This window comes from Macaca fascicularis, chromosome 9 (genome assembly GCF_037993035.2).
Source record: "Macaca fascicularis isolate 582-1 chromosome 9, T2T-MFA8v1.1".
NCBI lineage: Eukaryota > Metazoa > Chordata > Mammalia > Primates > Cercopithecidae > Macaca > Macaca fascicularis.
In genome coordinates this window covers 55,171,232-55,186,165 of record NC_088383.1, presented here as the reverse complement: position 1 = coordinate 55,186,165, position 14,934 = coordinate 55,171,232, and the positions used below count along the sequence as shown (strand labels likewise).

General features: G+C 49.0%; 1 protein-coding gene across 1 annotated transcript in view; it reads right to left on the bottom strand.

The window, feature by feature from the left end:
- Window positions 1-9,845, bottom strand: part of ALOX5 (arachidonate 5-lipoxygenase) — a 60,345-nt gene extending 50,500 nt beyond the window's left edge. The window contains exons 1-2 of the mRNA XM_005565109.4: window positions 9,632-9,845; window positions 1,100-1,298 (exon numbers count right to left, since the gene is read on the bottom strand). Of these exons, the coding sequence (XP_005565166.2) occupies window positions 1,100-1,298; window positions 9,632-9,781 (349 nt within the window). The 5' untranslated portion in view covers window positions 9,782-9,845. The remainder of the gene's footprint in view (window positions 1-1,099; window positions 1,299-9,631) is intronic.
- Window positions 9,846-14,934: the final 5,089 nt, after the last annotated feature.

Below are 14,934 nucleotides of genomic sequence, written 5' to 3'. Positions count from 1 at the left end.
CTCCGTGTTCAGAAATATTCTGGAAATTTGGTTTCTTAAGTCAAACTCCACATCAGAAACGATGGGGTGTGGCCTGGTAGCTTAAGAACAGCAGGTACATAATAACATTTTTATCCTTTGTCTCAGTTTTCTTAGCTATATAATGGGGATAATAGTCATTTCTTCCTACCTACCCCACCAGACTTCTGTGAAAAACACACTAGCTACAGGAAACTTGTCAAAGAGGAAGAGTTTGAAGCTGTCATGGCAGAAGCAGTGGCTTCCTCTTATTATTACAGTGGCTGCCTGGCCTTTGAAGACTTATCTTTCCAGGTTTAAACTGAGAGCAAGCAGAAGGGTTATGACTTGAAGTGAGGTAGGATTTTGCCGGGTACACTAGGAGGCTGGGTGTGCAAGGCGGTTCATTCAGGGAGAGTGGCCTTGGCTGACCTTGATGCCTGCTTCTCTCTCTGATGCTCTGTACCAGGTCAGCTGTGTGTTCCTTACAAAGAATGGCCTCCTGACTGGGATCTGACTAAGGGGAGCAGATTTGAGGTTCTTCTCTCTTTCAGCAAAAAGTGAGACTTGGGGTTGAAGAACTGGTAACTGTGATTTACAGGCCTGTCCATCGCCCCTCGGAGCTGGCACTTGGGGTGCTCCTTGTCCACCCCTTCACTCCCCAGGCCCACAAGGGCACCCCGAGCTTGCCTGAGCCCTACTGTGATCTCAGAGAGGGCAGGCTATGAACCTAGAAAGTGATGTCACACCCTGGCAACTGGAGAAGTGCCCCTCCAGGGGCATGTCCCATAGCTATCTGCCTCAGTGGATCTTAGTTACCCACTGACAAAAAGGGAGGCACAACCCTCCCCTGTAGAACTGTAGCACAGAGTGAGGACATGATGGCAGTGAAGCCTAGGGCCACCTGCTCCACCCTCAGGGGCTTGGATGAATCCCAAAGAAAGTCACGCCTCCTGCAGGTGCGTCGAGACACAGGGCAGAGCCCTCCCACTTCTCGCCCCTGCACAGCAGTGTCATTCCTCCTATGACTACAGTGCTTTGAGGACAGGAAGAACTTTCGGTTCTCGGGAAGCCCGGGGCAGAAGGGGCCTGAGCTGCTCACCGCGTCCATCCCTCAGGACTACCTCGCCATCACCGGTGATCCAGCGGTAGCAGGGGAACTCGATGTAGTCCCCTTGGGGCGTCTTCAGCGTGATGTATTTCAGGTACCAGTCGTCATGCAGCCAGTACTTGCGCTTCTCGATTTTGACCAGCTGGATCTCGCCCAGTTCCTCATCCACAGTCACGTCGTACGAATCCACCTGGGAAGGAGGACAGGCAATCAGGCCATGTGTGGTCTCCTGAGCCTTTGTTCTGAAGGTATTAAGAATTTGTCACCCCAAAGTATGCTGCTCTGGCATAGGGACTATGTTGAATGAAAAGCACTTAAAAAAACAGCAGGTGCAAGATCACTCTGACATTCGTGCTGTTTCTTAGAAGCAGGGGATGAAAGTCCCCTGTGAAAGATGTCCTCCCTACACCAAAAGGAAAGTAACACTCTTTTCATCAAGTTTGGGAAGCTGAAGCCAAAATAAATCCAAACAGATCTCGTACAACGCGCCCTGACCTCCCGAGTCACTTCTCTGCCCAATTACCTGCCCTAGCCCAAGCCCCTTGGCCTTATCACCTTTCACAACTAATCATCCAATGCAGTATCTAAGGGGGATTGACTCTGCTTCTTGGGGTCTTCATCTTTTTAAGAGGGCTCCCATGCCACGTACAACTTGTATTAAAGAAATCTGTATGCTTTTGCCCATGAATCTGTCTTATGCCGATTCTCAGGCCTAGCCAAAATGCGAAGAGGTAGAGTTCTGCCTCCACTAAAGTTCATGGAGCCAAGATGCTTCATGAACACCTTAAATGAACTCCTGAATTCATTTAGTCAAGACATTCACTGAAGGCCTGCCCCTGACAAGGCTCAGTGCTAAGACCCAGGCAGGTGGCAGAAATGGACAAGTCCTGGGCCCTACTCTTGAGGAGAGAGAATCCAGTGAGCCAGGACAGTGCCGTGCTGCTCAGAGGGCAACGTCTGCTGTCTGCACTTAGCTCAGGCTGGAGGATAGGGAGACGCCCAGGCTCATGCCTGCACCTGTGAGGCTGTGCCCAGTGAGGGTCCGCAGTTGCCCCCACATGGGACAGCCTTGTGGGAGGCCTTTACAACTGGTGATGGGCTTGCTGAAAGTGGATCTCCACAACGACGCTGGGAGTGCAGGGGAGTTATGACCCCTTCCACAGATGAAGACAGCGAGGCTCAGTGACTCCCACCTCTGCCACTTAGAGCAGAGCTGGAGCCCCGCCCCAGGCCTTTCCATCACAGCCACTTCCTCTCTTTCCAGTTATCAGTGTAGCTAATAAGTGAGTGAAAATGGTGAGGCTTAGATACAGGGAACTTGCATGGATTTGAGTCCTCCTGGGACATCTGCAGTTCACAGCCGCATGGTGATGCTTAGAGAACAGTGAGATCAAGCGGCTCCGGCTGCACCTGTGGTATTACTGGTGGCAGGGTGAGACTGGCCTTGCAACTAGAAGGCACCACCCCAGGCTGTGTACAGCGCTGCTGCCCAGGCCTCCGGGACAAGGCTGCTTGGCCTCCTCCCTGCCAGGCTCCTGCTTCCAGGACACAGGTGGCTCTGAGGCAGCAGCCATAGCTTCTAGAGGGCTTGTGTCTCTGCAGCAATGGATGGCAAACAGGAAGGTGGGATGAGAGGCTCAGGCATTGCATTACATGTTCTGATGACCAGCAGGTTTGGAAAGCCCTGGACTTGATGCCCTCCAAGGCATTTTCTTTTTTATTTTGAGGTGGAGTCTCACTGTGTTGCTCAGGCTGGAGTACAGCGTCTCGATCGCGGCTCATTGCAACCTCCACTTCCAAGGTTCAAGTGATTCTTCTGCCTCAGACTCCCAAGTAGCTGGGACTACAGGCACCTGCTACCACATCTGGCTAAGTTTTGCATTTTTAGTAGAGACAGGGTTTCACCATGTTGGCCAGGCTGGTCTTGAACTCCTGACCTCAAGTTCCACCTGCCTCGGCCTCCCAAAGTGCTGGGATTACAGTCATGAGCCACTGTGCCTGGCCCCTCCAAGGCACTTTCTAAGTCAGATTAATCAACCCTTGAGCTTTATCCAAGGCAGCAGAACCTAGACTTCTCAGCACGATGGCAAAGTGGAAGGGGCAAGGGGTATCATCCTTTGTCTGAGCCCAGGCATCCCCGTTCCATGCCCTGCCTCCAAGCTGCCAGGAGGACCCCTGGAGGGCTTCCTAAGAGGAATGGGAAGTCAAGTGTTTTCCGCAAACCTCTTGGCTCTGAATGCTGTGAGCAGTTTGGGGTGGCTGACACTGAGGCCAGACGCTTGTGGTCAGAAAGCGGAAGCTTCCTCCCTGTGCTCTGTGGTTTAGGCCAGAGGTCCTAGGAACAGTTTCTGATGGCAGAGGAACCAGGCCCATGTGCTGGGATGACATGTCTTGGATCCAGCCACATGTGGACCAGCCTCGGCCCCACGAGAATCCCCCTCCTGCAGGCAGAGTACCAGCCTCACCTTTCACCTCTGAGAAAGAGCCTTCCTGCCACAGCTCATCCTCAGGAGAGCAGGGCCACAGACAAGGCCTCGCCCATCATGGGCAGGGCGGGCAGATTCTGATGGGACAGGAGTCTCAGCATCTCAGGGGCTCAGGCTCATCTGGAGGAGTAGAGTGGGGGCTGAGTGGCCCAGGACTGGATACGCATTGGGCCTGCCCCACGCCAGGCCCTGCACGCCACAGGGATTTACAGAGACCTCAGCTGCAGGTTGTGAGCCAAGACAGAGATTCCTGATCCCACTAATGATGGGAAGAGGGCAGTGAGGGGCAGAAGGCTGGGTGGGCCGTGGGGTCTGGAGCTCTGAATTCACATCCCAGCTTCAGGCAACTAGCTGGATGGCACATTGCTTCATTCTCTGAAGCTGTTTCTTCATCTACCCAAGGATGATAACCCCTCACTTACAGGACCATTGAGAAAACGAAGTGACACCGTCCTGGGTGGCCTCCTTTCTCCAGAGGCACAGGCCACTGGTTGTGTGTGTCAGAACCACCGGTGCCCCTTCCCGAATCCAGGAGGTTGCAGGACACCAGGCCCTGCACTGCCTGTGAGCTAGCACGGGCCCCTGCGTTGCAGCCCCTTCGTGACTACATGTGCCAATCCAAGTAACCAGAGCACACATGGGAGGAGGAAACTGAACCTGTGACCTCAAACCCCTTTGCTCAAAGCCCAGAAGGAACTCCTGAAAGGGTGGAGACAGGGCTGTGAGGACAGAGGGAGAGTGGGAGGCATTCTGAGTGCTGGTGGGGCAGGCAGAGCAAGTTCATGTGCAGTAAGGACTGAGGGGCGGCCACCAGAGGCCTGGGCCTGGGCCAGAGTGTGGCTGCTGCAGGGGAAGTGGCTTTCCTGTGGCTCTGAGGGGTTGGAGAGGGAGGAAGGTGTCCCTGGGGGATAGATGCCAGGAAAGCTGGAGGAGGGGCAGGAGAAGCTGAAGGGGACACTCTCATAGGAGGGAGGCGCCCAGTACCTTGGACTAAGAGGAGAGGGAGATGGGCCGAGGAGGCATTCCAGGACTGCACAGGTCCCACAGGGAGAGCCTGTTGTCTGCCTGGGGGTGATGACCCACACGAAGAGACTGAGCAGTTTCTCTGAAGAAGCGGACAGTGGGGTGACCCTCCAGCACATCTGTGGTGCAGTCACAGGGGACTGGGACACTCCTGGCCCCCTGCTCTATCCACACCTGCAGGCACCTGGTGGAGAGCCCCGAGTTTCACTTGGAGTAAAATCACTAGGCAGATTTACGAGGACTCCATCTGCCATCTGACGGAGCCTTCCACATCAGGAGGGGGCCAGGCCTGCAGTCTGGCGGTCTATGGCCAGCCCAGCCACTTTCCTGGTGCTGGCTTCAGGCCTGAATGTGATAAGAGGTGAACAAGGGGCGGAGGGCTCCAGCCTCGACCCAACTCAGGAAGTAAAATACAAAGCTTGGTGGCTGTGGTTCCAACATCCCAGGGGGTACTACTGGAAGAATGACAGATAGAGAAAGGCCTCCCTCCAGGAAAATACCAGGGTCACATGTGTCAAACTGCCAAGTAAGGTCTTTGGAAGGTGTGTGGAACTACAGTGCCCATCTTCCTCCCTCCTCTGTGGGCCAAGTACACTGGGCTGATGCTGTATTTGTCTATTAGATGTGACACATTAAATTCTCAGGTGACACATTGAATTATGATGGGCACTATCAACAGTGGACACCCCACAACAGGCCCTCAGGAAGCACTGGACCTGGGAATGGCCGAGCAGGTGACTGTCCTGCTTTATAGATAGAAACTGAGGCTCAGAGACCAATGGTGGCCTCAAGATCAGAACCTACACCTGTGTGATGGCCAAGCCCAGGTTCCTCCCACAGTTCCCCAAGGCCACATCTTGAGAAAAGCCCTGAACCAGAAGCTAGAAGGCCTAGCTTTGAGCCCTGGTTCGTACACTGGATGGAGTATAAAGGGGCAATGCGGAGTGGCATGGAAGGACAGTGTAAAAGCTTCATAAGAGAGGGTATTTGAGGCAGCTTTTGGGGGCTGATCAGATTTCAGAGGGGAGGTTAGCAGGAGGACGGGCATGGGTAGGACATTTCAGATGTGGAGAACTGGGAGGGCAGGGTCCCCAGGGGAATTCACACGTGGGAGGAGGAAGGCTGGGCACAGTTTCTGGGGACAGAAGTGGGTGGCGTGGTGGTGCAGATGCTGGAGAGAGACAAGGGAACACCTGCAACTCACCGGCCTCCTTTCACAAGGGGCCACTTTGCTGATTTTGCTTATTGCTTTTAACTTTTTATTGGATATGTAGTTTTAAAGCTTTTGAATATTTCAGCAAAGTGTGAGTTGGTCAGTTTTCATGTGAGCTTTCTATCAGCATTTTAGGAAAGTTTTCATCTGCCTTTCATCAGATTTCTGCTGTTGCTGGGACAGGGAAATGGATCTCTCTGCAGAAGCAAGGATGTGTGCCCCAGCTCCAGGCTACCCATATTGGAGGGGGACCAATGAGGGGCTTGTGGAAGGAGGAGGCTGTAGAACAGAGAGGAAGACTGGGGGTCAGATAAAACAGAGACTCGGGATGAGAAAGGAGGAGGTTATGGGGAAGAGCTGGGGAGAGCAAGGGATGGAGAGAGGGATGGGGACAGTGGATAGGGAGACCAAGGGGCAGAGAAGGGGAAAATGTGGGACAGAGAGCCGGAGATTGAGGGAGCAGAGAAGGGGCCTCCAAGAGGTGGCTGGAAGACAGTGTAGAGAAAAATTCAGAGCAGAAGAGAAGGGAGAGTTGTAAGGCAGAGAGCAGAAATGGGGAGCATTGAGGGGACTGGGAACAGGGGAAGGAAGAGGAGGCAGAAGAGGGGGCAGAATGTAGGGAAAAGATGGCTCAGAGGGGAAGACTGGGAGATGACAGAGGGATTGAGGGTCATAACAAAGAAATATTTATGCTCCACTAATATATTTCCATTCACAAGAAAGAGGTATTCTAGAATTAATTTTTCATGAATGTTAGAATACTCACTGACTATATTTAAGAAGCATGTATCATTATAAGACTTTTCTACACTTGTTGAACACATTCAAGTATCATATATTAAACACCACCCTATTACCCTTAGCTTTCTTAAAAGTACTAGCACGGAATGAAATGGGCCAACTAAGATTTCTCAGAAACCTTCAGATCTGTTACAGTCATCGTATCCGATCTGAATTACTTTAAATTTACAGAGTTAAAGAAACAAATCAACTTGTTAAATTTGCCTAGACTTGGGTTAGCCTCTGGAAATAAGGCCATTCTGTGTAGGATCCTGGCTTTCTCCAGCAGACAGTGGGGAGCCAAGGAAGACACAACTGTTTATAGGATAATCCCACCTGCAAAGAGCTTGATTCCCAGTCCTGACTGAACCACTATGCAGAACTCTGATGAGAATAACAAGGGACTTGTGACTCACTTTTATCAAGGAAAAAATCAGTCCTGTTCATTATTCGACTGAACTATGCCCTAGAGGAGGGGGATGTGAACCTGCCAATAACTTGGAAATGATTGAATTGTGTGGCAATACCTTTATTGTTATTGCTATCATTACTACTGTTAACAATACAGATTTTAACACTTTTCCCTGTAAAATGGGATAACCTTGTCTTCTCAGCAAGTACCTCCTCTAGGGTTTTTCTTTTACCTTTACCCAAAAAGGATGATTGTCTTTACAGATACCAAGCTGGGAGAATGAGGAAGTAGTTTTGGGCTGGGCAAGAGAAAGTGTGGAGTAACTTTGCATCAACAGGAACTTTCTCAAAAGCTGAATTTTTCAAGGAAACTTTCAGCCTTAGCTGGTTCCCCACCCTGCGGTAGCCCCCACCCCCATCCCCCCCACCCCCTGATTTAGAGCTCTCTCAACCCAATGGAAATGTGACATGCAAACCTCTCCTGAAATTTGCGCCCGGGATTCCGGCTGAGGTGTTTAATTATAATGTCATTTGAATGACTTTTCAGGGTGGGGAAGACAGACCCAGAGAGGGAGATAGTAGACAAAACAGTGCCTTCACTCTTCGTCCGAAGAGCCCGCTATGGCCATGTTAGGGTGTCCCCTCCAGGGGGAAAAGCCCGTGCCACGCAGTGTGAGCACACCGATGGCCTGTGCTTCTAGAACCTTATGATGTGTGGAGGAGAATGGGGAGGGGAAAGCACTTACAAAGGGGAAGTAGTCTGTATCCTGTCCTTCTCCCCTAGGTGTGGGGGAATCCATGAAATAACGGAAGTAAATGAAGGTGCATCAGAAATGGCAGAGCGAGCCATCACCCTAAATGGATGACACATTAACTCCAAGGCACAGCAGTCCTCAGGGCCAGTTCCCTGACTGGGGCAACTAAGCAACTGAAGGTTGGTCTTGTACTCAACGCCTAACTCTTCTTGAAGGGAGCTCAAGCCAGGTTGCTAACGACCTTGGCTGAGGACCATGTCGTGCTACAGCGAGGGTCTGAGGCTCCTGGATAGGAATCGAACTCATGGAGAGGTTGGAATCCATAAAAAGAATCATTTTTACTTACTTCAGGCTCTGCACACCTAAAAGATGGCAAATTTTATCCAAGAATAATCAGTTGAAACATGAACTTGCCAGTTGTATTTGTCCATTATAAGCAATTTCATACGGTTTGATCAAATAGTAAACTAAATGGTGAGAAGGCAGCTTGGTAAAGTCTAAATCTTTTTGGTCCAGTTAGGAGCTGGGGTGGGGGTGGAAGGGAACTGATATTCCCTGTGCACATGCAGTATGTCTGGGACTATTACCAGTCATTTATGGAGCGCTTCCTCTGCCAGGTACTGAAGTAGGCATTTCTGGTTTTTTTTTTTTTTTTTTTGAGACGGAGTCTCACTTTGTCGCCCAGGCTGGAGTGCAGTGGCACCATCTCGGCTCACTGCAAGCTCCGCCTCCTGGGTTCACGCCATTCTCCTGCCTCAGCCTCCCAAGTAGCTGGGACTATAGGCATGCACCACCACGCCCGGCTAATTTTTTGTATTTTTAGTAAAGACGGGGTTTCACCGTGTTAGCCAGGATGGTCTCGATCTTCTGAGCTCGTGATCCGCCCGCCTCGGCCTCCCAAAGTGCTGGGATTACAGGCGTAGGCATTTCATTAAAGGCTCAGTGAGAACTGCGACCTGCCCATGCTCATGGAAAAGAGTCCTGGGGCTGGAATTCAGGTCCAGATCAGCATTAGGAACTAGCTTCCAAATGCTGAGGGCTCCCCCGAGTCCTCACACCTAGCGTGGAAGTGTTCCCTGGTGTACATTCTGCTGGGAGGGAGTGCAGCCCCTCCATTTAAGAAAGGCCTCTCCTCGCCTGGGTTCTGTTCCTTCCCTTTAATTTTCTCTGGGGCCTGTCCTGAGAATGTAAGCTGCCCAGGTGCTGTCTGAGCCACCAGATGGGCCTGGGCTCACCCACGACTCATGGACCAGACTGAAGTCAACCCTCCACTTTACAGCTGGGGAAACTGAGGCCCAGACTAAAGGTAGAGTGAGCTGATGGTCATGTCTGGACGAAACTCAGGCCTCTGGACCCGCTGACCTGCACCCTCCCCCACGGCTCACAGCATGCTGCTCTGAGGTGCCCTCAGAGTTCTGTGAGCATGACCCCTCTGCCTCTCCCTCCCAGTGCCACCTGCGGAAGGAGCCTGAGGAAGCGGTGGCACAAGAAATGCGGACCATTGAAGGTGGCTCCAGAGCCTCCGAACCCAGATCTTGAAGTGGAGAGGAAACCTTGGGCCTTCTCCTCCCAGGGAAGACGTGCGGCGCCCTGCAGACGGCACGCGGGAAGTCTCCCGTTTCCCACGCGGGTCGCGGCCGCAGTCAGGGGTCCTGGACGCTTCCCCACCGGGGTACCTACCGGCCGCTGGGAGCCCAGGGCGCGCCCCACCGCTGTTCTGCCCGCCCCGACGGAGTCCTAGACACCCCCACCCCTGTCCGGGCCGCCCCGACGGGCCCTCAGCGCCCCCGCCCAGGCCTCTGCGTTCCAAACCGGGTCCCGGACGCCCCCCAGCCCGCGCCCCGCCCACGCTCACCGCGCCGCGCTCGAAGTCGTTGTAGAAGGGCTTGTCCAGCAGGTGCTTCTCGCTGCAGCCCGCCGAGCCCAGGAGGCTGAGGTAGATGTAGTCGTCAGTGCCGGCAAACCACTGGCTGCCAGTGGCCACGGTGACCGTGTAGGAGGGCATGGCACGGGCCGCGGGCGCAGCGAGCGCGGGGAGCCTCGGCTCGGCTGTCCAGGCGTCCGAATCTGGCGCCGCAGCCTCCTCCCACCACTGGTCGGGGCCCCGGTCCCGGCCCCGCCCCGGCCTGGCCCCCGGCTCCCGGCCGCCCCCGCCCCGGCCCCCACAGTACTTCCCTCCCACCCTTCACACGGCGCCGACTGCGCTGGACCTCGCCTTGGACTGGGCAGGGGGCCTCGCTCCTGGGTCTCTCCTCCTCAGCAAGGTGTCTGTATCTGCAGCCAGGGGACTGCGGCAACCTCGGCTGCCATCCCTCATCCATTCGTTCACTCGGTCTCTCCTGCATTGCTTCCACCCTTTGTCCTGCCTGCCTGCCTTGGCTTCGCCTGTAGGCGCTGGGGTGGAGCTGCGGGGATCCCCTAGAAATCTAGCCGCAGCCTCTGCTCTCCGCAAGTTCTCAGTGCCACGCCGCGGTATTTAGAGCAGGGGTGCTCCGAGAGTCTGTAGGGGAAGAGCGACCCATGGGGGAATCAGGAGGGCTTCCTGGAGGAGGCCACCCCAGAGCTGATACAAAGTTTGGATTCTGGAGCACAGAGGCTCCCTCAGCGCCGGCGTCCTCACTGGCTGGACCTGCGGCTTCTGGCCGGGGGGCAGGCGGGCGCCGAGACCGCGCCCAGGCCGGGAGATGGTCATTGCTCGCAGGAGGCAAGCTGGACTGGGTCACCACACCTGGACGTCCGAGGCTGTCTAGGGGAGGCCAGGGATCACGGGTCGGCTCTCTAAATCGCGGCAGGCAAATGCTTGGAAGGAGTGTAGAATATGGAGAAGGTTTTGCGCGCCCCTGGGCTGCTTCCCGCGCCTGGGGCCTGACCCCCAGGTCCCCGCCCACTCCCGGCTCCCGCCTTCCCCATCCCAGTCGGCAGCGCAGGGTCTGGCGGGCACACACTCAATCGCGTGTAACGATCTCGGCTAAGTTTAAACACCAGCGCACCATGCGTGGGGCGGCCGGGATGTGAAATTCCCAAAGGCGGCTGCCTACGCTCTCACCAACGCTTCATGTCTGTGAAGCAGCAGAGTCCCTGTAGCGTCTCCTCATGCTATCTTGGTTTTGTGCACCTGGCAAATGGCGTTGAACATATTTTCAGATGCTTATTGGCTATATCTTTGGAGAGATGTATATTAAGATACTTGAGTCTTTGGAAAATTAGGCTATTTATCTTTTTTTTTTTTTTTTTTTTTTTACCATTGAATTGCATTATTTATGTATCCTAGATAGAAGTCTCTGATAGGATATATGACTTACAGGCATTTTTATTGCTTCTGCGGGTTGTGTTTTCACTTTCTTGATGATATTTGAAGCACAAAAATATTTAAGTCCAATTTCTTTTGTGATGTTGGGGTCATATCTAAGAAACCACTGCCTACAATAAGATCTTAAAGATTTACTCGTACGTTTTCCTCTAGGATTATTATAATTTTAGCTTTTCATTTACATTCGTGATCCGTTTTAAGTTAGTTGTTATGCATGCTGTGATAGAGGAATTCAAATTCATTGTGTTGCATGTGCATGTCCGGTTGTCCATGCATCATTTGTTGAATTCATTATTCTTTTCCCATTGCGTTGTCTTGACACCTTATTAAAAAGTAATTCATTATAAACATAACGGTTTATTTCTGGACATTCGATTCTAGTCCATTGATCTGTAATGTACATGCTATACAGTGCGACACTACTTGATTACCTCAGTGTTATAGTAAGTTTTGAAATTGGAAAATGTTAATCCACCAACGCTGTTCTTTATTTTTCAATATTGTTTTGGTTATTCTGGATCCTTTGAGATTCCTTATAAATTATAGAATCAGCTCGTCAATTTCAGCCAAAAAGCAAGCTGGGATATCGATAGGGGTTGAGGTGAAGCTACAGATCAATTTGGGGAATATTGTCACTTTAACAATATTAAGTCTTCTGATCCAAAGAATATGTTTCAGTTTATTTAAATATTATCTTTCCCTCCCCTCCCTTCCCCTCCCTTTCTCTCCCCTCCCTTTCCCTCCCCTCCCTTTCCCTCCCCTCAGCTCCCTTTCCCTTCCCTTCTGTTCCCTTCCCTTCCCTTTCTTTCCTTTTTTTTTTTTCGAGATGGAGTCTCCCTCTGTTGCCCAGGCTGAAGTGCAATGGTGCAATCTCGGCTCACTACAACCTCTGCTTCCCGGGTTCAAGTGATCAATTTACTTAAATCTTTTCTGATTTATTTCAAAATATTTTGTAGTTTTCAGTGCACTTTTTTATTTCTAAATAATTTATTTTTGATACTATTGTAAAGAGAATTTTAATTCATTTTGGGATTGTTAATTGCTAGTGTATAGAAAAACACTTGATTTTTGTACATTCATTTTATATTCTGCAAACTTGCTGAACTTGTTTATTAGTTCTAATGGTTTGTGCGTATGCACATGTGCATAGTTTCTATATGCAAGATCATGTCATGAGCGAGTAGAGATAGTTTTACTTCTTCTTTTATCTGGAAGCCTTTTATTTCTTTTTCATGGATAATTGCCCTAGCCAGAACCTCAGTACAAGGTAAAATGGAAGTGGCAAAAGTAGGCATCTTTGTCTTGTTCCTGGTTCAAGAGGTGAACGCCCAGCCTTTCACTATTAAGTCTGATGCCGGCTGGGGGTTTTCACAGGTGTCATCTATCAGGTTGCGGGAGTTCTCTTTTATTCCTTTTGTTTTAAAGTGTTTTTATCATGAAAGGATACTGACTCTTATCAAAATAGTTTCCTGTATCAGTTGAGATATGCAATTTTTCCTTTATGCTATATTAATATTATGATTATTTTTATTTAAAAATATTTGATTGACAAATAAAAATTTCTATTTCAAGGTGTAAAATGTGATGATTTGATATATTTATATATTGAATGCTGATTGTGACAGTCAAATTAACATATCCATCACCATCTATAGTTACCGTTTGTGCGTGTGTTTTTGTAGGGGGTGCTGGGGATGCTTAAAATCTGCTCTTATCCAATTTACAGTAATAACACAGTTATAAACTATAGTCACTATGCTGTACATTTGATCCCCAGAACTTATTCATCTTTTTTTTTTTTTGAGACAAGGTTTCACTCTGTCACCCAGGCTGCAATGCAGTGGCACAATTTTGGCTGACTGCAGCCTTGACTTTCTAGTTTCAAATGATCCTCCCACCTCAGCCACCTGAATAGCTGGGACTACAGTATGTGCCACCACTCCCAGCTAATTCTTTTATTTTTTGTAGAGAGGAGGTCTCACTTTCTTGCCTAGGCTGGTCTCAAGCAATCCCTCCGCCGCAGCCTTCCAAAGTGTTGGAATTACCAACATGAGCCATTTCACCTGGCCTTCATCTTATAACTGAAAGTTTATACTCTTTGCCCAACATTTTTTTTGTTCCCCACATCCCCTACCTCCTGATAAATACTGTTCTACTTTATAGGTCTTCAAGTTTGAAATTTTTAGATTCCACATGTAAGTGAGATCATACAATATTTGTCTTTCTGTTTCTGGCTTATTTCACTTAGCATAATGTCCTCTGGGTTCATTCATATTGTCACAAATGGCAGGGTTTCCTTCTTTGTTATGGCTGAAAAATAGTCCATTGCGTATGTATAAATGCACACACACACCCACACACACCAACCACATTTTCTTTATCCATTGGTGGACATTTAGATTTTTTCATTATCATAGCTACTGGGAATAAAGCTGCAGTAAACATGGAAGTACAGATATCTCTTTGACATAGTGATTTGATTCCTTTAGATGTGCATTCATAAGTGGAATTGCTAGATTGTATGGTAGTTCTATTTTTATTTTTTGAGGAACCTCCATTCTATTTTCCATAATGGCGTTGCAATTTACATTTCTACCAACAGTGTACAAGGGTTCTTTTTTCTCCATGCCCTTGCCAATATTCATTGTCTCTTGCATTTTTCATAATAGCTTTCCTAACAGGTGTGGGGTGATATCTCATTGTGGTTTTGATTTGCATTTCTCTGATGATTAGTGATGTTGAACGTCTTCTCCTACACTCGTTGGCCATCTGTGTGTCTTCTTTGAAAAAATGTCTATTCAGGCCCTTTGTCCATTATAAAACAGGTTATTACTTTTTTGCTATTAAGATATGTGAGTTCCTTACATACTTTGCATATTTTGATATTAACTTCTTATCAGGTATATGGTTTGCAAATATTTCCCTCCATTCTGTAGGTTGCCTTTTCATATTGTTGACTTTCTTTTGCCATGCAGAAGCTTTTTAGTTTGATGTAGTCCTACTTGTTTATTTTTTCAAAAGTCTGTGCTTTTGGTGTAATATCCCAAAAAATTATCGTCAAGGCCAATGTCAAGGAGCTTTTCCCCTATGTTTCCCTCTAGGAGTTTTTGGTTTCAGATCTTACATTTAAGTCTTTAATTCATTTCAAGTTAATTTCTGTATATTAACTTGGGTCCAGTTTTGTATATTAAAAGGGTCTAATTTTATTCTTTTGTATGTGGACATGCAGTTTTCCCAACACCACTTATTGAAGAGATGAGATTATTATTAATTTTATTTATAGCTATTGCAAATGGGAAATGGGATTACTTCCTTGATTTCCTTTTCAGATTGTTTGCTATTGGCATATAGAAATGCTATGGATTTTGTATGTTAACTTTGTATCGTGAAACTTTACTGAATTTATCAGTTCTAGTCTTTTTTTAATGGAGTCTTTAGGTTTTTTCCAAACAGATCATACTATCTGCGAACAAGGGTAATCCAACTTTTCTCTTCCCAGTTTGGATGCCCTTTATTTCTGTCTCTTGTCTGTTCTAGCTAGGACTTTCAGTACTATGTTCCACTAACACTGATGAAAATCAGCATCCTTGTCTTGTTCCAGATCTTAGAGGAAAGGCTTTCGGTTTCTCCCCATTTAGTATGATTCTAGCTGTAAGTCTGTCATATATGTCTGTTTATTATGTTGAGGTATGTTCCTTCTATCTCCAGTTTTTTTGAGGGTTTTTGTCATGAAGAGATGTTGAATTCTCTCAAGTACTTTTACAGCATCAATTAACATGACCATATGGTTTTTCTTCTTCATTCTGTTGATATGATATGTTACATTGATTGATTTGTATATGTTGAAC